The sequence below is a fragment of the Neovison vison genome, chromosome 1, assembly GCF_020171115.1.
Source record: "Neovison vison isolate M4711 chromosome 1, ASM_NN_V1, whole genome shotgun sequence".
Classification (NCBI taxonomy): Eukaryota; Metazoa; Chordata; class Mammalia; order Carnivora; family Mustelidae; genus Neogale; species Neogale vison.
The window spans coordinates 212,000,956-212,026,598 of NC_058091.1; the positions used below are offsets into that span (position 1 = coordinate 212,000,956).

Genomic DNA, 25,643 nt, shown 5'->3' on the forward strand with positions numbered 1-25,643 from the left:
GTTGCCTTCAGCTCAGGTCATGATCCCAGGGTTCTGGGATGAGTCCTGCATCGGGCTCCTTGCTCGGCAGGGAGCCTGCTTCTCCCCTGCCTGTACTTGCTCTCTCTCATTCTCTCTGTGTCAAATAAATAAATAAAATCTCTAAAAAAAAAAAAAGGACGTATGATAATGATACATGCTTCTCTTCTTGTGTCTACCTTCCTATTATTCAGAAGTAGCTAAACCCTATGTTGAGCCATCTATTTTAAGCTATATCTACTTTAAGTAGAATTATGAAAGTGGCAGGAGCTGATCAATTTCTTTTTTTTTTTTTTAAAGATTTTATTTATTTGAGAGAGACAGTGAGAGAGAACATGAGCGAGGAGAAGGTCAGAGGGAGAAGCAGACTCCCCATGGAGCTGGGAGCCCAATGTGGGACTCGATCCTGGGACTCCAGGATCATGACCTGAACCGAAAGCAGTAGTCCAACTAACTGAGCCACCCAGGCACCCCGAGCTGATCAATTTCTAGTAACAGCACTGAAGTCCAAGAATTCAGTTCTAACTGGTGGCAAAGGTGCTCACCTCCATCACAGCTTACCACCTCAAAGCTGCAGGCATATTAGTAATAACCAGTGTAAGGAAGGATAGATAAGATAACTAGGGGAAAAAAGTAAATGTATAATAGCAACAAAACAGTGAACTAAAATGAGTTTTTAAAATGAATTATAAACTACCTTTATAATTTTAAAGGCAGTCATTCTCTCCTTGCCAGAAAATGTATATTTAAAGCCCTTTATCTTTTATTTCACTTGAAAATGGGAGATTTTTCAGGGTGCCTTAGTGGCTCAGTTTGTTAAACATCTGACTTTTGATTTTGGCTCAAGTCATGATCTCAAGGCCCTGAGCTGGGCTCCACGCTGGCCATGGAGCTTGCTTAAGATTCTCTGTCTCTCTTCCTCTCCCTCTGTCCCTATCCTGCAGCTTGCACATGCATGCGCATGTTCTTCCTGTCTCTTAAAAAAAAAAAAAAAAAAAAGGAAAAATTTTCAAGATAATGATTTTCTATCGAGTTTTAGGAATGTGAAACTACTAAAAGAATAAGAAAACAAAAGTGCAGAACATCTCTCAATAACAAAGTTCCTGGAGTCATTTACCAGTGATCAAATGCCACCATTCAACAGTAAGACAATACTCAGATGCTAGGCTTCTTTGAGCTCTCCTTACAGAGACACTAAAGTAAATGTAATACACCAAACAGATACTATTTTCTGCCAACACAAAAATATCAGGTCATGATATACTTATTAATTAAATCACAATACCACTCTACACAGATATGTGCAAGTGACAAGACAAAATAAGTCATTCTGTTCACGTTAATATATTTATATATTATTTCCCACATGCTTTTTATCCTCAAACAGAACAGTATGTTACAAAGGTATTGTGCAGGCAACTAAACTTAATACTCTTGCAGAGAAGCCCAAGACATCTCACCTAACACTGCTAATTTATTAATCTATCCTCTTTGCTATAAAGTTTCATGTTTTTCCAACATTAGATTACCTTAAAACCAATTATAACTTCAGCTGGCAATCTATTTTATAATCTGTGTATATGAAAATAATCTTAAAGCAAATGCATTTTAAACCTTCAAAAGATGCAATTTACTATAAGCATTAGACTTTTTAGTCTAAACCATTTCCTATAATCTATGCTAAAAGAATTTAACTAATAAAAGAATATAATCACAGGGGCACTTGGGTGGCTCATTGGGTTAAACCGTCTGCCTTCAGCTCAGGTCATGATCCCAGGGTCCTGAGAACGAGCCCCATATTTGGCTCTCTGCTCAGCAGACAGCGTGCTTCCCCCCTCTCTCTCTCTGCCTGCCTCTCTGCCTACTTGTGACCTCTGTCTGTCAAATAAATAAAATCTTTGAAAATATATATATAATCACTAACCTATTATGAACAACATCCAAGTTTCTATCTTGCTAACCAAAACTGATGAAACCCAGGGAATAAATAACCTGAGCTGCAGACATCTGCAGGTTATCAACTGCAAAATGTGCAAGGTGCTCTGAATAATATACACACAAAAAGAGTACAAAGAAATTGGAAAGAGCTGGATTATTTAGGATTAAAGACGTTTGGCATGTTTAAAATATGGAAAAATGCAGGTTTACTAAACTTGAAAAGAGTCGCTGATGGACACAAACTGAGACAGAATGTAGATGGATCTGAATGAGAATTATAATACTCCTGACAAAGGATGGAAAGGCTCAAGTGCAGCCAACACAATACAGAGATGCTCATAGCAGAGGAAAAAAGGATGAGGCAGGGAACAGGGGCCTAGAAATAGCAAGTTCAGTTGAATTATTTCTGCTTCAAGGCCTGAAACATCTCGTGCAATTTTAGAAAGTTATTTTGCTCTACTGATTCACTTAAAAGAAATGGAAGCACAACTGCATAAAGAATCAATTAAACATATTAGCCTATTAAGAACCCTTCTCTTTCCCTTCTTTCTAGCTTCCCTAATGGACTTTTTTTTTTTTTCCTCCCTTGATATAATCGTGATTAAGAAATAGGCTATTAACCTCTGAGGTCTCACTTATCTGAAACAAAACTCTGCTTTTTGCAAAATTTTTCTAGGGCAAGGACTGACAGACTTTCTATCTTTTTTTTTTCTTTTTAAAATATTTTATTTATTTATTTGACAGAGATCAAAAGTAGGCAGAGAGGCAGACAGAGAGAGAGAGGTGGAAGCAGGCTCCCGCCCAGCAGAAAACCCGATGCGGGGCTTGATCCCAGGACCCTGAGATCATGACAGGAGCCGAAGGCAGAGACTTTTAACCCACTGATCCACCCAGGTGCCCCCAGATTTTCTTAGAGGAGTCAGTGACAACAGTTAAAAAAAAAAAAAATTTTTTTAAATACTCCCTATTATTGGTTGCAGCAGAGAAAACCTCGAAACGACAAGCCTGCACCACACTTCTCTCCCCAAACCTATTCCACTTGGTTTCTATGCCAATGATCATTCCAGTGGAGGAGAAAGGTAGAAGACACCTTATGTGCTTCATTATGGAGTTCCACCCTATAAGTTTCCAATCAGAGGTAGTTCAAGTTAGTTTAGGCTCAATCCTAACTTCAGGATTATAAAACTGCTATTATCCTTGGAGATCATGGAATAATTTTTAAAGCCGCATATATAAAATTTAGAGGCTAAACTCTCCTGTGTACAGTTTCATAATTTTCTTCCCTACTCTAATCTGTCAAACACAAGACAGAGTGCCTTATATTTATTTAATTAGAAAGATGTTAAAGAAACAATTTAACAAAATCTACAAATATCTTCACTATTAAATTATTAAGACATTCAAATAATTACCTGCTTATGAAAAAGGAGTGACTCAGGACTAGCACTAGGGAGGTCTGCAATCTGTTTCTCCAACTAAAAGTAAGGACTAAAGCCAAACATATCTTCCAGATTCACAAAGCACACTGCTCGGAGCACCTGGGTGACTCAGTTGGTTAAATATCTGCCTTCGGCTCGGGTGGTGATCCCAGGGTCCTGGGATTGAGTCCCACATTGAGCCTGCTCACTGGGACGCCCTTTTCTCCCTCTACCTCTGCCTGCTGCTCTACTTACTTGTGTTGTGCTCTCTCTGGCAAGTAAATAAATAAACCTTTAAAAAAAAAAAAAGCACACTGCTCAATTCTCTTCTTGTTATAATAAAACTGAATTGTTTCTATATTATTTTGTTAAGTTAATCACTAATTATCTGTTAATAATAGTTAATGCTAAAACCCAGTTTTAGCTAAATGCTAGAACACATTAGCACTTAGCATTTACCCTTATACAAAGTGTAAGGGCTACTGACAGTAATAACTCATTCTGAAATTTTAAACATTGATTTCTAGATTCTTTACTCCACAGAGAAGTGGTACATTTTATTTCATTTTACTCCTGGGGAAACACGTACCTTTAGTCAAATGTTAGCTACATGCATATATGTCATGTAAAGAAGACAATTTTTTTGAAGATTGAAGAACATCTATCTACTGAGCACCAACAGTATACAGAGGCATGGGGGAATATGAAGCATTAGAACAGTAGCCAGAAAATCTGTCTTTGTCTCCTAGGAACTATAATGCATTTCAAAGGGCAGGAGTTGTTCAAAAACAGAAAAACACACGGCAGCAGTTATAGATGATATGAGTCATACATAACATAAGGCCTCCCTGATCTATGGATTTCTGAGAGAAATTACTCTGACAGTGGTCAGAAATGACTTAATCTGGCCCTGGAAAGAAGGGTAGTTAAACAAAAAAAGGAAGACATTAGAGAGCGGTCTACTGTATAGTGGAACATGGTATTGTGAATTCAGCAAATAATGGGTAAAAGACCTTGGCTAGAATAATGAAAGGTTAATGTAGAGAAGAAAGAGTTAAGACTGGCAGGCTAACCAAAATATGGATGGCTCTGAATGCCAGGAATTTGGGCTCTGTCTATAGGACAACGGTAAGCAATGGAAGAGTACAGTTTGTTCTCTGTATATGTTTAGTTCTTTAGTTCTAAAATCAATATTTAATATTTCTGAATCAGTATGCATTTACAAATCAATGTGTACATATAACAGCGTTTCTTCTTCCACACTGAACAAAACCTGTCTTAAAATCAAACATGTGTCATAATCAATAGCTTCTTAAGACCAACAAACACCAGATTGGGAAGAAATGAGTAACAGTTTTGGGAACTGAGGGAAGTGAGACATTTTCAGGGATATAGCAAAGACTCAGATTAAAGGCACTGCTTCACAGAGATCCACACACCAAGTCAGGGATGGCAGGTGGGAGGATACACTCTGGATAAACGCAATGAAGAGAAATCTGCAGAGCATCCAGATGCAAGTGAAAGTTGGAAATGCTAGACTTAGAACTCTAGGATGAGAGATGACCACAGGGCAGAAGGAGAATAAAACGCCACTTAATAGCTTAGGACCTAGGCACACACACCCACACCCAAACACGCAAAGACATCAAAATAAGTTTTAAAAACAAATTATTCACACAGTACAGGAGAAGCTGACAAAAATCAATGATTTATGAATACTCAAACTCTGTTATCTATAAAAACTCTGATCTGTGACTCAACAGTGATTTGCTATAATCCTCCCTTTACCAATTTATTACACTGCACTTATCAAAATGGCTACTTGATTCTAACAGTATTGCAGTGTATCCGCCCTGCTGTACTTTTCAAGTCATTAAGCTAGAAAAGAGGTTTAGGAGTATCTCCAGAAAAAAAAAAAAAACAAAAACATTTGCAGGGGTGCCTGGGTGCCTCAGTTAAACAATTGCCGTTGGCTCAGGGCATGACCTTGGGTCCTGGGATCAAGTAGGGAGCCTGCTTCTCCCTCTCACTCTGACCCTCCCCCTTGCTCATATGCTCTTCCTGTGTCTCAAATGGACAAATAAAATCCTTTAAAAAAATAAGTATTTTTAAAAATCGGGGGGCACCTGGGTGGATCAGGTGGTTGAGCACCCAACTCTTGATCTCAGCTCAGGTGTTCATCTCAGGTTCATGAGTTCAAGCCCCATGTTGGGCTCCATGCTGTACAGGGTACAGGGCCTATTTAAGGAAAAAAAAATCAATATACAAAAATACTGAGATCATCCTTGTAAGAAATAATTCTGGATCCTTTGAAAATATACTAAATAAGTAAAGGGGGAGAGAAAAGTCAACTAGGTAGTTCTTTATTAATAAACCTATTGTACCTTAAAGGCCCCTTTTTTTCCCATGAAGACATTATTTTAAGTGGTGGTTGGACTTCTAACCACACAACCCACTATAAAATGACTACCCAAAACAGAGGTAAATTTGTACAAGTGTAATGAAAAATATGACAATATTTTACAAGAACAAGCTATTAAAATACTCATCAGAAATGCCTGCACTTAAAAAATAGAGACAATTTGGGGCGCCTGGGTGGCTCATGTGGTTAAGCATCACCTTCGGCTCAGGTTGTGATCCCAGGACTTTCATCAGGCTCCTTGCTCAGTGGGGAGTTTGCTTCTCTCTCTCTTTCTGCCCTTCCCCCTACTTGTGCTCTGTCATATAAATAAAATCTATAACATAACACTAACATAACATAACATAACATAAAATAAAGACAGTTCAATTAGAATAAGCAGAATTTTTAGTGAACCTTAAGGAAAGGGGCTGTTTCGTTTTCTATAGTATGCCTTGCAGTAGCACCTGGCACAAAAATATGCTGAATAAGTGACTTATGAGGAGCCTGAAAGGCTGTAAGGACTTTCAGAAGTTAATCCTTACAATTTTCTTAAATAATTACTTCAGCAGGAATAGCCACAAATGTACTGTGATCAGGGTTGTCTGGGATGCTTACAAACATAAGGGAAGACGAGCTACAGAAAAAAATGGAAGAGTTACAGAAAAAGCTGTCTTTAAAAAGAACCATCCTGTCCTGTGAAGTCAGCCAAAATAATACTACTCACATGAAACAGCAACAAGTGCGCTTGGGAACCACGGATTAGGAGTTTCTTTTTTCTTTTTTTAAGATTTTATTTATTTATTTGACAGACAGAGATCACAAATAGGCAGAGAGGCAGACAGAGAGAGAGGGGGAAGCAGGCTCCCCGCTGAGCAGAGAGCCCGATGTGGGGCTCGATCCCAGGACCCTGAGATCATGACCTGAGCCCAAGGCAGAGGCTTTAACCCACTGAGCCACCCAGGCACCCGGATTAGAGTTTCTACTGCAGACCATTAAGAGGCTTAACAAACACACTTTCATTGCTGTTTTGACATTGTTTTTAGTTTGGAAATCTTTTACCTATATGGCATCAGCCTCCCTTAAAACCAACCTGGTTTGCAATAGAAACAAATTTGGATCTAGGAGGAATCTAGCAATCAGTATCCGTTTGCTTCAGGAAAAATTCAAGAAAATCATAATAGCTGGTATTTACTGAGGTCTTCTAGTACCAGGTATTCTGCTAGACTCTTTACACACATTCTCTGTTACTCTTCTTGTATGATATAGGCATAACTATTACGCCAGTAACTTGCCTAAAGTTAGGTGGAGGACGAAAGGAAGAAAGTATAAATCCTCAACAGCCTAACTCAGGCTCCTAACCACTGTCCTTTATGTCCCTATTCACAACCCGTCTATTTTTCCCTTACAGGAAACATGCCAATCTGTTGAGTGTAGGAAGACAAAGTACGATGAAATATTTCATGGGAAGAGGGTAAACTGAAAAAAATTAAGTGGGGAGTCATGCAGTCAGACAAGATGAAAAGAGAATGAAATTGTTACTTAATTTTAGAATTCTTTCCAAAACTCAATCTGTAAAATAAAACCTCAAAAGCCAACTCCATGGCCCTCCAAGGAGCCAGAGACTTTTTAACACATGATTTACAAAAGCAAGCACCTACACAGTCTTCATTGTGGGCTGGCACATAATTTACTTTTACTTAAATAAGGTTATCCAAAAGAAGATGTGGTGTATATATATACAATGGAATACTATGCAGCCATCAAAAGAAATAAAATCTTGCCATTTGTGACGATGTGGATGGAACTAGAGGGTATTATACTTAGCAAAGTAAGTCAATCAGAGAAAGACAACTATCATATGGGCTCCCTGATATAAGGAAGGGGAGATGCAACATGGAGGGTTTGGGTGTAGGAAAAGAATAAATCAAACAAGATGGGATCGTGAGGAAGACAAACCATAAAGACTCTTAATCTCACAAAACAAACAGGGTTGCTGGGGAGAGGGGGTAGGGAGAGGGTGGTGGGGTTATGGACATTGGGGAAGGTATGTGCTATGGTGAGTGTGTGAGGTGTGTAAACTTGGAGATTCACAGACATGTATGCCTGGGGCTAATAATACATAATATGTTAATAAAAAAAAGGTTATCCATTTCCACTAATTTTTCAAGTTTAAATATTGTTTAAGTTAATTCTCACTCCCTTTCTTTCTTTTTAAAAAATTTCATTATTTTTAGGGGCGCCAGGGTGGCTCAGTGGGTTAAAGCCTCTGCCTTGGGCTCAGGTCATGATCTCAGGGTCCGGGGATCGAGCCCCGCATTGGGCTCTCTGCTCAGCAGGGAGCCTGCTTCTCCCCCACCCCCGCCTGCCTTTGCCTACTTGTGGTCTCTCTCTCTCTGTCAAATAAATAAATAAAATCTTTTTAAAAAAGTAAATAAAATAAAATTTCTTTATTTTTAAGTAATCTCTACACCCAATGTGGGGCTCAAACTCATAACCCCTAGATCAAGAGTTACATGCTTCATGACCAAGCCAACCAGGCGCCTCTCATCTCCTTTCCCTCTTAATTCTTCATTTCATTAAACCAACTCGTCCTAACTTTTTCAGTTTCATTTAGGAACTCCAATACCCAAATTCAAATTATCTAATATAGAAGAAAAAAAAGGGGGCAGGATTTCCAACAAAAAATAAAAAGAAGGTTACACACTTAACTGCCCTCCTCCCTTGTCTAACCAGAAAAATCTAGCCAATGAGATACGTATTTAGTACTATTAAGGGGAAAGGGAGTGTAATAGTCACTATTCGGTGTCATGGATGAATTATTTAAATGGGAGTAAATAGTGAAGGAAGGAGGTAAGATTTCAGGTCTCAGTTTAGACTATACCAAATTCTATAGCTCTCCCATGAAGCGGGGCAAAAGAGCACTGGAAAATAATTTGGGGGTGCCTGGGTGGCTCAGCTGGTTAAGCGTCTGCTTTGGCTCAGGTCATGATCCCAGGAATCTGGGATTGAGCCCCACGTCTGGCTCTCTGCTTAGCGGGGAGCCTGCTTCTCCCCTCCCTCTGCCTGCTGGTGCTGTCAAATAAATGAATAAAATCTTAAAAAAAAAAAAAAAAAAAGAAGGGGGGGAAGAAAATAAAATACACATGTGAAAACTTAGGGAAAATTATAATGTCTAAACCCTTAGCTTATATAGATTTTACAAGAGAATATTTAGGCTATCAGTTGTTCTTCCTGTGGTTTAAAAAAATTATTTTTATAAATGAATTTTTTTTTTAAGATTTTATTTATTTATTTGAGAGAGAGACAGTGAGAGAGAGCATGAGTGAGGAGAAGGTCAGAGAGAGAAGCAGACTCCCCATGGAGCTGGGAGCCCGATGTGAGACTTGATCCTGGGACTCCGGGATCATGACCTGAGCCGAAGGCAGTCGTCCAACCAACTGAGCCACCTAGGCGTCCCTATAAATGAATTTTTTTAAGAGAAATAGCAAGTTCGAGGAGGGATGTGGGAAGACGCAGGGGACAGGGACGGAGAGAATCTCAAGCATGCTCTACATCCAGTATGGAGTCCAAGATGAGGCTGGATCTCACCCTGAGATCTGACCCAAGACAAAAATCAAGAGTCGGATGCTTAACCCACTGAGCCACCCAGGTACCCCTATAAATGATTCTTTTAAGAATGACATGCATTGGGACACCGGGGTGGCTCAACTGGTTAAGCATCTGCCTTAGGCTCAGGTCATGATCTCAGGTTCCTGGATCAAGCCCCATGTCAGGCTCTCTGCTCAGCAGGCATTCTGCTTCTCCCTGTCCCACTGCCTCTCCCCTTATTCTTTCTCTCTCTCTCACATACTCTCTCTCAAATAAATAAAATCTTAAAAAAAAAAAAAAAAAAAAAAAAAGAGGGGCGCAGTTGGCTCAGTTGGTTAAGTGTCTGCCTTCAGTTTAGGCCCTGATAAGGGATCAAGCCCTGCATGGGGGAGCCTGTTTCTCCTCTCCCTCTGACTGCTGCTCCACCTTTTATTCTCTATCAAAAGAAAAAAAAAAAAAAAACCAGACAGACAGACATGCATTCTGTCTCACATTAGAACCTCATGTATCATATATGCACAAATTTAAATTAGCTTCCTTTAGGATTACCATGTTCTCTAATTACAGACAACATTATTACAGTATTATGGACATAATCAAGGTTTTCCAAAAACAATCAGCAGCCAGACACTGTTAATGTTTTTGTCTGGTTATGAGAAACTGACCAAGTATTTCAGTTTGCCGAAGTTTATCAGTTAGCTTCTCTCCCTGTTTGTGGTCCAACAATTAAGAAAGCAGGGTAGAATTGGACTTGGGATTGAATCCGGTTTGCTTACACGCCCGATATTTTATCTTCACAAATTTATCTGATCTCTTTGAACCTATATCCGCTACTGTAAAATCCCTACCTCTTAGTTTGATATGCAGATTAACATTAAGAGTTCACATTTACCAAGTGTTTGCTGGGTACACAGCACTGTTCTAAGTACTAACATAAAACCCATTTTTAAAGGCAGCAGTGTTCTCTCACTTTACAGAAGCAGCAGCTAAGGAAATAAGACAATTAGGTAGGCCCATGTTCACAAAGCTATCAGGTAGAGGAGCCAAGACTCAAAAGTCAAAACACTACCTCTTAACTCCTATCTACACGCTAACTGAGGTAATTTAGACCTCAGCATAGTGCTTGAGCCACAGGAAGCATTCAATAAAGGTTATTTCGATGACTGAAAATTTAAAGCCTCACATATTTCACTACACACATGTCCCTCTCAACATGGCCCCACTGGTGTCAGTGAAGAGGAGATAAACTCACCTAGACAGGAAGGTGAAGATGAAGAAATTTTAAAGAAATAATTTTAGGGGTGCCTGGGTGGCTCAGTCAGTTAGGCATCTGACTTTGGCTCGGGTCATGATCCCAGGGTCCTGGGATCGAGCCCCACGCTGTGCTCCCAGCTCAGCAGAGAGCCTGCTCCTCCCTCTCTCTCTGCTTGCCTGTACTCTCTCTCTCTTTCTGTTGCTCTGCCTACTGGTGCTCTCTGTCAAATAAATAAAACATTAAAAAAAGACAGAGAGGGGCACCTGGGTGGCTCAGTGGGTTAAGCTGCTGCCTTCAGCTCAGGTCATGATTTCAGGGTCCTGGGATCGAGCCCCACATCGGGCTCTTTGCTCAGCAGCCTGCTTCCCTCTACCTCTCTCTCTGCCTGCCTCTCTGTCTACTGGTGATCTCTCTCTGTCAAATAAATTAAAAAAATCTTTAAAAAAAAAAAAAGAGAAATAATTTTAGTAGCTAAATATTTGCTTTGTAAATGTAACTTCAAGTTTTCAAATGGAAAAACAGTTTTAATACTAGAAACCACAGGGAAATGTAAAGAAACTTTGGGGAAAATGGAGAACACCTTGAGAACAAGTAATGAACAAAGTGAGGCCAAGAAAACAAATATAAGAACAGGAAGAAACACTTCTGCCCTCTTCTAATGCCCCATGCAGTCAAAAATGAATTTAGGGCTTTTTTAAAGCCTTAAAAAAAACTCTAGCAAAATTGGAAGTGCTGTGACTTGAACAGTCTGAATAGTCAGTTTATAGCAAGGAGACCCTAAACCTGGATACAAACACATAAAACAAGTGGCTCAAGTTCCAACACTTGCCATACTATACCTGTTAACCACCCTGGGGATCCTTAACTTCTAACCTTGCTCTTACCTGGGACACAGAGACCAAGGACCTTAAGTGACAGTCTTTAACGTCAAGCTACTAGTATCAGAATTAGCACAAAAACAGATTTTATTGAGTCGCATTCAATAAATTTTCTTTCCCCTATGCACTTACCATAGTGTAGTTAGAGCTTCTTAAAAATACCATGCCTCAACAAACGAACAAAAACCCTGCCTCAACTAATTCCTAGCAGCAGGCCAATTTGATAACCAACTTTATTTAAAATCTCTTGTAAAGAAAAACACCATTTTTGTTTATCACTCTAGTCTCCCTATGCTTATGTTACCTGAATGTATTACTATTTGTTAAAGCAACTAAGCCCCTAGCCATCACCCTCAAATGTTAACGTTAAAAATAAAACCACACATCATTAAGTGAATTTCATATACTTATCCTTAAAACCATTCTCCTCTAGCCCATCAGGTCTATTTTTATTTCATAGCCTATACCACAAAACCTTTACTAGAGTACAAAAAGTATCTATCATATGCAATTATAACCATATAAAATTTAAATTCAGGGGCAAGCATAGGGGCACCTAGGTGGCTCAGTCAGTTGGGTGTCAGACTTGATTTTGGCTCGGGTTCTGGTATGGGGTCAAGGGATGGGGCCCCAAAGCCAGCTTGGTGCTCAGCAGGGAGTCTGCTTAGGATTCTCTTCCTCTTCCCTTACCCCTCCCTTACGTGCTCTCTCTTTCTAAAATAAATATAATCTTTAAAAAAATAAAGACCAAAAAAAAAAAAAAATCCAAGGAAAAGCATAAAAGGGGATTTTTCCACATTGAAGAAAACTCATGAAATCTTCCAGCTTTCTGCTGAATGAATCCTACTCTGCCTTTCTGGAGCTTTAATAACTTACTCTCTGTTAAGGCTACTTAGTATTAACAATCCACTACAAATAGCTTGAAAGTCCAAAGGAACTTCACTCCTATCAAAAAACAAATAGCACCAAGAACTATTAGTCTTCATTACATTCTCTCAGCCTTGCAACTTAAATTTTTTCCCATCAACAACTGAGGGAACTGGGCAGATTAAAAGGGGAACAGATCTGGCCTATTAAAGAGTGAAAAGAGCCATAGGAAACTTCCCATTACAAAAAAGTAAGCACAAAGGCATTTAACCATCAATGGAAGGCCAACTTTTGCTTTCAATTCTCACTTCCAGCAATATTCCACAGTCAATGAAAGGTCAAATAAAGCAGCAATGGAGAACAGTGAGAGACTGATTAAAGTTACATGTGAAGATTTGGGGAGTGAAGATTGCTAACTCAAACATAACAATTGTTATGTTTAACAAACCAAACCGCCCACTCACCTTCTCCCCTTCTTCCCTGTACTACCTCCCACCTAGCCCCACCCCCACACTCCTGAACTCACATTGGCTGAGTGTTTGTCCAAGCTGGCCTGGTTTTAGCAGGGAGGAAACATGCCTGATTTCAAGGCTGTGAAATACCTGGTGGATGGGGCATCATGTAACGTTAAACAGCAAGCAGAGAAAGCATCACATCAATCAGTTATCATGAAGGCTGCTGCCCTCCTGCCACCAACACCCATGCCTCTGCATTATAGATGCACTAACATAAAAGGATATATTCATCTTTTTTCTATACTTCTCTCTTTTCAGTGATGTGAAAAATGGCTAAGTTTATTTGGGCACAGAAATGAAGAAAAAGTTAGTATCTAAATCATTGTTTTCACGGCCTCTACCTTTCAAGTCTTTCATAACTTTCAAGAATCCTCCAAAATTCACTTAGCTTCATTATTCCTTAACTGTGTGTGCCCTATTTTTATGGGAAAATACAGCCATACAGCTCTCTCAGCTGCAACTACATTCAATCCCTCCTGAGTCTACTTCTACTATTTATACCTAATCATGGGTAAAGGCACACTGTCCCAGCGAAAGGCCAGCATCCTCAGGCTCTAAAAAGACTGATTTCTCTAATACATATAGTTGGGATATCAGTGTGGCTCCAGAGTTTTATAACTAATCCTAGTTTTTCAGAAAAATTACAAAAGTCGTAATTGGTTGGAGAGATGGTAAGCATTCTTTCTAGAGCTCCCTGTCCCTTACGTTAGTTATTTACATCTGAGTCATTTTAAGTTACAAAGGAAAACAACAATCGGGCACTCTTGTCTACCATAAACCCACCCTTGCACTCCTAGGCAACCCCTTTCTTCTGTAACACAACCGGAGACTCTGCCCCAAAGCATGCCTATCATAGTTCATTTGAAATTAAAAAAATGAGTTATCTCAATTTAAAAAGCCATTATTGAATTGACTAGAAGTTTTAAATATAGCCACTCTCCCATTCTCAGGAGTAGAGACTGACATCTCTTCTATTGTCTTCAAAGAAACAAGGCATGGCAGAAAATGCACATGTTTGGATTCAAAAAATCTACACTTGAATCTCAGTTTGGTCACAACTTAGCTATTTAAGGTTGGCCAAATCCAACATCTTTAAGTTTCAACTTCTGCTTCAATAAAACAGGTATAAAACACGATTTACTTGAAAAAGAGTGGGAAGGATGAAAGGAGAGAGTAAACATGAAACACCAATACCTAAGTAGTGCCAATAAATATTAGTTACACTCCCTTAAAGAAATGCTGAGGTGAAAAAACTCTGGAGAATCCTCATTACAGGAAAGAAGAGAACACTTCCTGGAAGCCTCCTTTATACGTGCCACTTTGTTAAGCACTTTTTCATAATATCTTACTTAAATCTTAGATATCTTTTAAATATCTTCCCCATTTCCCTGTTTTAAGAAGGTTAACTAAGTAGGTCACGTTAGTGTTGACTTCTATTTGGAAGCCAGGTCTTTCTGACTCCAAACATTAGGTAGGCTCTCTCTGCAGCATCCCTTACATGGTTACTAACAAAACGCATACTGCTCTCAGTGCTTTTTTGTTTGTTTGTTTTACTAGCAATAAGTTAAAATCAACTGGGAAGAAGTTAGCTGAGCAACTGTATAAACATAATCTCTTCTCCAAAGAGAAGACTATTTTAGATCTTAACCAAACCTACCATCATAGTTAAGGTTCACTATCTAAAGGACCACAACTATTTCAACAATAGTTGTCCTTATACGGAAACCACTATTTACAAAATCGAGGTCATCAGAGGTAAGTAAGCCATAGTACTGGTCACCCATGCATATACACTATGATATGATCCCCAACTCTAACCAACAACTAAGACTACTGCTCAAAACTATCCCCAGCGGCCTTGGTGGCACCTGATTCATTCAAATAGGGTGCTATACAAATAGCACTCCTTACAGCAAACCCTTGTAAAAGTCTAAAACAAACCTACCATTTAATAAATTACTAACTTCATTTAAGATTAAGGCCCTAAGTAGCACAGAACCCTACAATACCTATGTTATCTAAAAATTTCTCATTAGTGGGGCACCTGGGTGGCTCAGTCAGTTAAGCATCTGACTCCTGTTTTCAGCTCAGGTAACGATCTCATGGATTATAGGATCCAGTCCCATGTCAGGCTCCTTGCTCAGCAGGAAGTCTGCATGCAAGATTCTCTCCTTCTGCCCCTCCCTCCTCCTCCTCTCAAAATAAATAAATAAACCTTTAAAACTAAATAAAAATTTATTATTAGTATCACATAAATTATAGCTTCTCACAAGCTGTAATTCCTAGTCAACTGACCAAATCTGTGAATCATTAAAATGTGTAGTAGAAAACTTAGTATTTTATTCTTCAATATTTCACAGAACTGATATAGAAGTACTTCTTATAACCCCATATTAAATTTTAAGGATATTCTAAAACTTAAACTCCAATAGAGGTACGCCCAAAGCTTACAAAGCAAATGACTTACAACTATGGTTTTAAAGCTCTTTCTGAAGAACACCTTAAAGAATTTGATAAAAGCCTCTCTGCAGAAAAGCAAATGTCTATGCATATAAAACTTAGTATGCTACTTTATGGCACCCCATTAAAGTCCATCTATAGTTCCCCTCAATTTATAGGGAATTCACCAGCCCCAGATAAAGACCCCATATTTAGAAAGCTATTTACAGTTTTATAAGGTTCAACTCTCAGGTTTTTTTTTTAAGGTTTTTTTTAATTTATTTGACAGACAGAGAACACAAGTAGGCAGAGAGGCAGGCAGAGAGAGAGAGAGAGAGGAAGGAAGCAGGCTCCCTGCTGAACAGAGAGCCCAGCACGGGCTTGATCCCAGAACCCTGGAATCATGACCTGAGCCGAAGGCAGAGGCTTTAACCCACTGAGCCACCCAGGCACCCCTAACTCTCAGTTTCTAAATAGCATGGTCCCTTATGTGGAATTTACATTTAGCAATTTATAATAAAATTTTATTTACCCACATTTTAAAATTTCTTCTAAATCCTCTGAATTCTTGTAATACTAAAAAGTAACAACAACAACAAAAACACCTCTGGTGTCCTTGCTCCACAAATATTAAGAATGCTCAAGATGTGTGGCCCTGAACTAGGGATGGCAGCGAGAATTCCAAGATACTGTCCAAGGCCAGTGACCTTGAGAAGTTTACAATCTAGTTGTACAGTCTGTTCTACTAAAACAAAACAAAAAATCACCTCCTTTACACAATTTATGGACCACTTTGAACAAAAACAGGTGTGGTCTTTAGGCTAAAGCCTTTAAATAGATAGGAAAAGGGATACTGGAGGGAAAAAAAAAAGCAGAAAATAAATCCAGAGAAAATAAAGAAGGAAAAACACAACCAAAAGTTTAAATCTTCTAAGTAATATATACCTAAGAATGTGTTTGATTTACCAGATATACCTGGCTTGAACACCTTTATAACCACTTCCACAAGTCAACTGCAGAATTGGGAACAAAAAAACTATTATACTAAATTTAATAAAATCAATAGCACAAAAATTACGCATTTCTATAAATATTCTACCTAAAAAAGTTACTGCAAACTATTAAAATAGTAAAACATTTTAAGCAGCTAAGAAAAAACAAAAAAAAATGGCTGCCATGCTCTTATACTCCCATTATCATGCCTATAACAGAAGTCGCTAATTAAACCCACCACCCTTTCTCCCTATTGAGCTTCATTTCTTTCAATATAAACTTCCAGTAGATACCAGGGTGAGCACTAAACTGCATCCATTTCTTGTCTTGATAATTACTTTTCAAATACTGTTCAAATCTTCTAATCGAAGCACCAAAAATTTATATATTTAATGTCAAATGAATTCATAATAAACTTCTTTTGACTTGTTTTCCAGAACACAAAATACTCTATAAAACATCAAATTCTGTTTGTTAAAGAGAATGCAACACCATGGTCAACATAACATCAGGAAAAGATATTTTTAAAAAATGTAACCCTCCACCCCCATGGAAAAGTTCCAGAAAGCTGTATCTATTTTTTGGCAGCTCTCATTTTTGACCCTATTTGAATGAAACCAGACAAAATTACTCTTTCAAAAATCAGTAAAATTAAAACTAAACAAGTCTACATCATTTAGAGATATAAAGTTTAGGCGTTGCCTGGGTGGCTCAGTCAGTTAAGCATCTGACTTTGGCTAAGGGTTCTAGGATTGAGCCTCTTCAGGCTCCCTGCTCAGCAGCGCCTGCTTCTGTCTCTGCCCACAGGGGCCTGCCACCCACCAGCTCATGCGCACGCTCTCTTGCTAATAAATAAAAAACTTAAACAATCAAGTTCAACAAAAAATTATGAGAAAGAAATATTAATATTGTCCACATAGTTTAAAAGAAATACAATATTAATCAAATCAATATTAACAAAACTTTAAAGAGAATATATGTGACCATTTAAAATTTACCACTTCATTCCAAAAAGAATTATGGTAGAACACAGATTCCAGATGTAGATGATAAAGAGGGAAAACAGGGGCACCTGGGTGGCTCACTAGTTGCCTGTCTGCCTTCCATTCAGGTCATGATCCCAGGATTCTGAGATCAAGTTGGCAAGTGGGGCTCCCTGCTCAGTGGGGAGTCTGCTTCTCCCTCTCCCATCCCCCCACTCATGCACGCACACGCTCACTTTCTCTCTCAAATAAATAAAAAATCTTATTAAAAAAAAAAAGAAGAAGAAGGGAATAAAAGCATCCCCATAATTCTAGGGATCGCATTACAGGTGGGTGATGCTTAGGACAAAGTAAACTAATAGGAAGGAGCAAAAATCTGGATTCAGGAAGTTGTATGAAAGCACTGTGAGTTAAGCAAGAAAAACGCCCCAATCTAGCAATGAAAAATACATAGGATTCCATGGATAAACCATGAGGTACCAGCTTCCTAGCCTTAATAGCAGGATTCGAGTCTTTTATAAACACAGGCAAGGTTAACAGATGACAACACAATGTCAGGAATATAAACATCATAAAAAGGGGCATTTCCCGACGCCACCTCTAACCTCAATAGGTACTAATACTAAAAATAATAGCTTTCAGGAAGTATCTGTTAGTGCCCATTAGGAAAACTAAAATGTATCTTTTTTTAAAATATTCATTTTTAAGTAATTTCCACACGCAACAGAGGACTCAAATTCACAACCCCAAGATCAAGAGCTGCATGGTTTATTGACTGAGCCAGCCAAGGTGACCCAAAAACAAAAGTACATTTTAAAATACTTTTTTTCCTACTGTTCTTCGAGCAGAAACTCTACGGTAGGCATGACCGCAAATTATGTATATCCTACAAATCACAGACCTCCTCATATATACCCATGCAGTCCTTGTACATTATTTCCTGTAATTTTAAGTGTAAGATGGTTTGAAAAAGCTTTGTACTACTTTTACAAGTACGAAAGCATAATAAACATTCCTGCTCAAGACCTTTTTTCTCCCTAAAACAGGAGTTAAACATCAGCCAGCTATAAGGACTCCAGACTAGTCATTGGCCCTTAAAAATACATTCTCATGGTGCTTTTTCATTTGGATAGGCCACTCATTTGAAGGAAAACGAATTTACAATTTGCCTAAGTTGCCAAACTACAAACGGAGACTTAAAAAAAAAAAAAAAAAGACAACTGTATTCCCTAAGACAAACTATTTTGAATAAACGAACTGGACATCAGAAAAGTAAGATTAATATCTGAGCAGTTATTGGTGGAAAGAGAGGCAAAAGAGATAGGGATGCTCAGTGTATATTTATGGGTCGCCTCTTTTCTTAGTGGCTTTATTACCTGCGGCACTGAGTAGAAAACACACCACTTATTATATACAGCCTACTTGATAAATGCTATGAAGAAGTCTAAAGACAATCAAAGTTCCTTCAGAGGGCCAATTAAGAAAAGTCACGGTTTTCCCACCACTGAGAGAAATTAAGGAGTTGATTGGTAAGGAACCCATCTTCTTCCTCTTCTCCTGTCCAGAAGAAAAAGTCTCCCATATGGTCATGGTCATGGTCACAGCCCAGACAGAGGCTCCAGCCTCTGGCAGTGAGTAGCTAAAACCAATGAGTGCAGCCCAGAGTAGGTTCTTACCTCCTGGATGCGCTTCCTGGCCCGCTGAAGCACTTCTTCATAGCCCTTCTGCCGCAGCTCGCTAAGGCTTTCGTAATACTCCTCGGGATCATCGGTCTCAGTGAAAAGTACCTGGGAGAGGATCTTCCAGCCGCAGGTGTCCAGGCCATGGCCCAGGTAGACCTGGAGCTGGTAACACAGAGTGTCGATCTCCTGCTCGGTCATCTCTGGGGCGCCCCCGAACAACACGGTCCACATGCCCGAGGGCTCCTCGGGGAATACGGGCAGGCACGGCTCCAGCTGCGAGTTCACAGAACACAGCTGCTGGTGCACAGCACGGAGATCCTGGAAGGAGAAGAGCCCGGCCCAGCTACACTCCTCGGCCGGGGACTCCAGCTCGACGGTGGAAGGCGGCTGCTCCGCGTCCGACAGTGCCAGGGCCGCCGGGGCCACCTCGTCCTCCCTCACCATTTCCAGCACCTCTATCTCCTCGGAGACCGCCCCGCAAGCGCTCACTACTCGCACGGAGGACAACGGGGCCTCCCTGGGCGCCGGCGGGGCCGCTGCTGCAGCGGCTCCCGCCACATCTTTGCCTTCAGATCCCCTTCGGACCGGGCTGGTCTTGGCCCGCACTGGGCTCCTGAGGGGGCTCTCCGCCCCTTTGCCGGCGGGACACCGCAGCAGCGGGTCCCCACGAAGGCTGCGCGCGCTCCGCGGAGAGCCGCCCTCCGCCCAGGCCGCGCTCCTCCGGGGCCCCGGGCTTCTACCCAGAGTCGCAGAGGCCGTGGCCTCGGGCCGGCCCTTGCCCGCTGGGCTGCCTGGCGCGCGGGTCCCATCGGACGCGGGTGTCCCCGCCTGCTCCCGGGAGCCGCTCCTCTGCCTCTGGGCCGTCCGGTTGTGGCAGGTTATGGCAAACTTGCCCTCAATCTCGTTCCAGGCCACAATGAACACGAACTTATGCTTCTCGCGCTCGTCGAACACATGGGGCCTCACGGCCACCCAGTCCGACTCGAGCGTCTCCTCCAGCGCGAACGACATGGTGGCTCCGGTGCCAGGCCGCGGGGGAGGCGCCGCTGGCCCTGCCCGCTCGAAGACTCACCGGCTGGCTGCACCGCGCCCCCCGCTCACCCTCGCTGGGCGCCTTCGGCCATCTTAGCGCGCCAGCCGGCTCTCCCCGCTTGCTCGCCGGGCCCTCCTCACTTGAACCCGCTGCGCTCCTTTGTGGCGCGGCTCGCAGGAAAGACAATACGCGTCCCCGGAGCAGGTAGTTCACATGGTCACGTGCGGCTGGATCTGTTTACAAGCCCGGTGCTGCAGCAGCGCCTCGCGCCGTCCCGGCCGCCCCCAGCGCGAGGCCGCGGTGCTGCGTCTGCGGCTCTCTGAAGGTGAGGAGCGGGTCCCGCGGGGCTGGGCAGGCCGGTAGGCGGTAGGAGCCGGCGACGTATACGTCTCCGCCGCTAGCCCAGGCCGATCTCCCCGCCCCTCCTCCTCCTCCTCCTCTTCCCGACCGCCCGGAGCCGGCCTGACGGATAGAAGCGTCTCCTAAACTCTGAGCCTCAGTATCGCCACAATGTTGCCATTTGGCTGCTGACGTAGGCTGCTCCACGAGGGACGTAAACACGGGCACGTGCCGCACGCTGGTGACGCGGCGGCGGCGGCGCGCACACCCCGCCCGCGCGCGCCGGCACCGCCCCTCCCCGTCCCCCGCCCCCGCCCCCGCCCGCGAGCGGCCGTGCGCGCGACTCCTGCCTTCTGCGCTGCCTCTTTCCCCAGCGGCTGGAGCAGGCTCTCCATAGACGGCAGGTTGGGCAGACGGTGAGCCTGGTACGTGTGTCTTGCGGGACAAGTGGCTTCTGAGCCCCGGGGGGAGTCGGTATATGTAACCCCTCTATTCAGAAAGTGCTCTGTAGCATCACATGAACTATGTGCTAAACTTTATTGGGATGCCCCAGACTGTTGAATTCTCCTCTAACACCCTTGAGACACAATTTAAGATGTGAAAGGGAGGTGTCTAAAGACAGCCAATAGAACTCCAAAACCAAATTAAGTAAGTGAAAATTCAGCCATGTCCTAATAGGATGAGTGTTTACGTTTCAGTTCATCGGCGCTTTATTGCTTCAGGTTTCGTCATTGTGTACTGTTCTGGGAACCTCGTTTTGAGGTCATTGGCTTAAGTCCTTTTGAAGTTGGATTCAATTATCTAGAGACTATCAGAATGCACATAGAAAAAAATCATGGAAATCTGAAGGATTTTGCTATTGATATATATTTTTCATTAAAAAAATGAAACACATTTTTAAAATTGCTAGGTGGATCTTATAATCTAGTTTATATTATAGTCATTCTCTTTACTGTTAGCTCCTGATTCATAGCACAGGTATTCTGCATCCACAGTAAAATACAATGGGAATTATTCTTTTACTTTTATAAGTGTTTCTCAAATTTGCAAAACCATTTGGATTAAAGATGCATTGTTAGCTACACTTACTTCAATACACTGGCATCCGAATAAACAATCTAAATTTTTAGCCCTGTCGCTCAGGTAGTCCTTGTGGACCTATAGATCTGCTTGGACCAGAAAAAATATATATATTACTTTGGGCAGGAAGAGCAAAAAGGGAAAAGGACAGGTTTTTAAAATGTTCTTTTACAATTCTTTATGTAGAACCGCAAATTTGCAAAGCCTGTAACTGAACATGTTCCAACTCTCAAATGCAAATCAGAGATTAAACTTTCGAAATCTGAATCACCAGCTAAGCAAAAGATAGCATATCAAGAAAACTTACCTGTCTTTTCTGCTAAAAAGGTACCACTAAAAGTTTTCCATAAAAACTGAAAACATGATCACTAGCTCTCTTCTTGTAATACATTATAGATTACTTTGAATACCAATAATGAGCCCTAAAAGAATGATTATAGGAAATATTTTTATTTACGTATAAATTAAAACTGCAATATCTATCCACAGATACTAAATTATGTCTTCTCACAATAGTGCTAGAAAAAAACTGTTTCATGGCCACACAGGTTTTAAATATTTTTTTCCAAAGACTCTGACCTCTGTGTTTTGTCAAAGGGGTTATTCAGTGTATCTCATTTCCTCTATCTTAGTAATTGTTATCCTAGAAATGAAAAGAAACAAACCAAAATTCCCATGGCAGTTTACTGTAGTACTCTACAATTCTTTATCTAGCTGTATATTTGATTGCCAAGCTCACCTCTGAGTGTAAAAATTATTCCCTAGGAATAAGTAACACCACAGAAAGCCACATACACCTTACCAGCTTTGAAAAGGCTTGAAAATAATTTTCTGTGTGAATTTTTTTTTTTTTAAGCTATTGAGGATTGCGAGGTAATCTGGGAAGTGCTTGAACTCGTTAGGCTTTTTTTTTTTTAAGATTTTATTTATTTATTTGACAGAGAGAGATCACAAGTAGGCAGAGAGGCAGGCAGAGAGAGAGGAAGGGAAGCAGGCCCCCCACTGAGCAGAGAGCCCGACGCGGGACTCGATCCCAGGACCCTGAGATCATGACCTGAGCCGAAGGCAGCGGCTTAACCCACTGAGCCACCCAGGCGCCCCCCCCTTTTTTTTTAAGATTTATTTATTTATTTGACAGACAGAGATCACAGATAGGCAGAGAGGCAGGCAGAGAGAGAGGAAGGGAAGCAGGCTCCCTGCTGAGCAGAGAGCCCGATGTGGGGCTCGATCCCAGGACCCTGAGATCATGACCTGAGCTGAAGGCAGAGGCTTTAACCCACTGAGCCACTCAGGCGCCCCACTCTTTAGGCTTTTTAATAAAAACTGTGATCATTTACATAGCAGCTTTCAAAGTACATAGGATTTTCCTGCACATTTTTATTTTATCCTCACAACAATCATATAAAGTACTTAGGAAAGGGATAAGTCTTTAATTTTACATGTGAGAAAACAGCAGTTCTGATTACTTAGTCACACATTCCAGGACTGAGAACAGGGAATGAATGAATGAATGAATGAATGAATGGAGTTCAGGGGCCTAATGGATGCATCTGTCCCAATTAGAGTCTCCCAGAAGGAGACACTAAAAAGAAGTTCAAAATGCAAAAGTTTATGAGAGTTAACACTTGTAAAAGAAAGGGGCCAGAAGCAGAATTGTGCAGACTACCCCAACAGGGAGCTCCAGAGCAAAGATTATTCCTTAAAGAAGTTCCCCCATTGAGTAAAAATGACAGGGCCTTGCCCAGTCATTGACTTGGGACCACCTTGAGAAAAGCATCCAATCATAACCATAAGCTGACTCTGAAGACACAAACAGCTGGACACTCAGCCAACCACATGCCTTGCAGATGTGGAGTGAATTTTTTTTTTTAAGATTTTTATTTATTCTTTTGACAGGCAGAGATCACAAGTAGGCAGAGAGGCAGACAGAGAGCAAGGAGGAAGCAGGCTTCCCGCTGAGAAGGGAGCCCGATGTGGGGCTCGATCCCAGGACCCTAGGATCATGACCTGAGCCGAAGGCAGAGGATTTAACCCACTGAGCCACCCAGGCGCCCCCCCCCTTTTTTTTTTTAAAGATTTATTTGTTTATTTTGGAGCGAGAGCAAGAGTGGAAGGGATAGAGGAGTGGGAGAGAGAATCTCAAGCAGACTCCCTACTGAGCACAGAGCCTGATGTGGGGCTCCCTCTCATGACCCCGAGATCACAACCTGAGCCAAAACCAAGAGTTAGATGCTTAACCGACTGTATACCCAGGCATGCCAGAGCAAGTCTTTTCTTAAAGGATGATGTGATTGCCACATCTCTACATCTGGTACAGTTTACCTTGTGTGCTCCATGGATCCACTTCATAACATATTTGGGGAGCAGCTCTGCTCTGGTCAGCCCCTCTTCCTGAGGGCAAATTTAGAAGAGGCAAACTGTAGCCTCCCCTGCTATGGTCGGTCTCATGGCCAAAACTGGTACTCATCGTCTCTCTCCTCCACTCTCTGTTCTAAAGTCCCTCACTCTGCAACTTTAGTGGCTCACATGGTGGTGTTTCCTAAACTCTCATTCCTGAGGAGTCTGAACTCCTGGTGACCTTACCCATGTATAGCCTCCATTACTACATCATTACATTTGTCACAATTAGGCAAGAGCATACCAAGAGGCATCTAGGGGGCCAATGGAATTCAATGCACATTTCTCCCTGCTCCCATCATGTAACACAGCCCTGCTTCCTCTCACTGATCAGTGTTAACTACCCCTTACAAGGTGGTGATTTCTCTTCTTGCCTGCTACTTTCTGACCACAAAGAGCCCAAAATGTTGAAGTGGTAGCTGTAGCTTCTGGGTCAATGAGATCTTTACTATCTCATGACAAGAACATACCCACTTTAAGATCAGGACCTCTCACCTTAACAGAATTCAGCTGGTTACTCAAAATTATGCTGAGGCCACTCCTGCTTTCACTCTTTGGTTCCTGCACCCGTGTATTCTTCCCTTTGGGGACATAGTGCTACATGAAGTTCTGAAATTAGGTGTTTATACATGTTTTGGAGAATGGTATCCCCATCCTTGTAGGGCGTTGCTTCTGGGCTGATGCTGCAGCTGTGCCTTCATCATGCCATGAACACTCTATTTAGCCAGCCAGCCTCTGGATGTCACAGTATGTGACATGATTAGTGGATCTGTAAAATGAGTTCTCTGATTAGATACTATATTGTTTTGTGTCTGTAAATCAGGCATTCTGTTAAATGGCTTGATCATGCAGACAGGAAAGGCAAACCCATACCCAGATTAAGTTTCTATTCCTTTGAGAAAAACCGCTGCCTCTTCCGGGATGAAAATGGTCCCAAGTAGTCCATTTGCTGCCAAGTGACAGTTAGCCTCCTTAAGGAAGAGTGCCATACTGGTGGCTCAGTGTTGGTGTCTGTTGCTGGTATGTTGATCACTCAAAGCGGGCAGTCACTAGATTGGCCTTCATAAGTGGAAGTCATGTTTTTTGACCCTTGCAAAGCCTCCATCTCTTTCACTGTGGTCATGTCATCTGTTTGCCTATCATGCCAGTGAATGTCAACTAGTCAAGTTACTTTGTCTACTTGGTCATTTGGTTCCCAGACCACGTCGACACTTTCTGATGGGTATTAAAATACAGTATAATAATCTTCACACCTTGTTCCCACTCTCATATGTCTGTCTACAGGTCTTTTTTCCAGACTTCCTCTTCTATAATATTTGAATTTTTCTCCTTCCAGGACCCAGACCATTCCCCATTGGTGAGAGCTCATATGTGTTTTGACTTTAGGCCACTTTCCCTTTCATATGAAGTGGATGACCAGATGCATCTCCTGAAGCTGTGCACATAGGGAAGATTTATCTTTCACAAATTGTCTCATCACAGGGCACTTGGGTAGCTCAGTCGGTTAAGCATCTGACTCTTGATTTCCACTTAGGTCACAATCTCAGAGTCGTGTGATGGACAGCCCCAACGGGCTCCATGCTGGGCGTGGGACCTGCTTAAGATGCTCTCTCCCTCTCTCTGCCCCTCTTGCCCCACCCTCTTGCCCTCTCTTAAAACAAACAAACAAAACCCAAATTGTCTCATCACTATTTTTCACAGCCACGCTAAATAAATTATATAATGCAGACAGCATCCACTTTTGATTTTCACCTAAGTTGTATAATGCAGGCAGCATCCACTTTTGATTTTCACCTAAGTTATATAATGCAGGCAGCAT

General features: G+C 41.5%; 1 protein-coding gene across 2 annotated transcripts in view; it reads right to left on the reverse strand.

The window, feature by feature from the left end:
• Nucleotides 1–20,476, reverse strand: part of JMY (junction mediating and regulatory protein, p53 cofactor) — a 116,888-nt gene extending 96,412 nt beyond the window's left edge. For both annotated transcript variants that reach the window (XM_044266477.1, XM_044266469.1), the window contains exon 1: nucleotides 18,970–20,476. In XM_044266477.1, coding sequence (XP_044122412.1) covers nucleotides 18,970–19,986 — 1,017 coding nt within the window. In that variant the 5' untranslated portion in view covers nucleotides 19,987–20,476. The remainder of the gene's footprint in view (nucleotides 1–18,969) is intronic.
• Nucleotides 20,477–25,643: the final 5,167 nt, after the last annotated feature.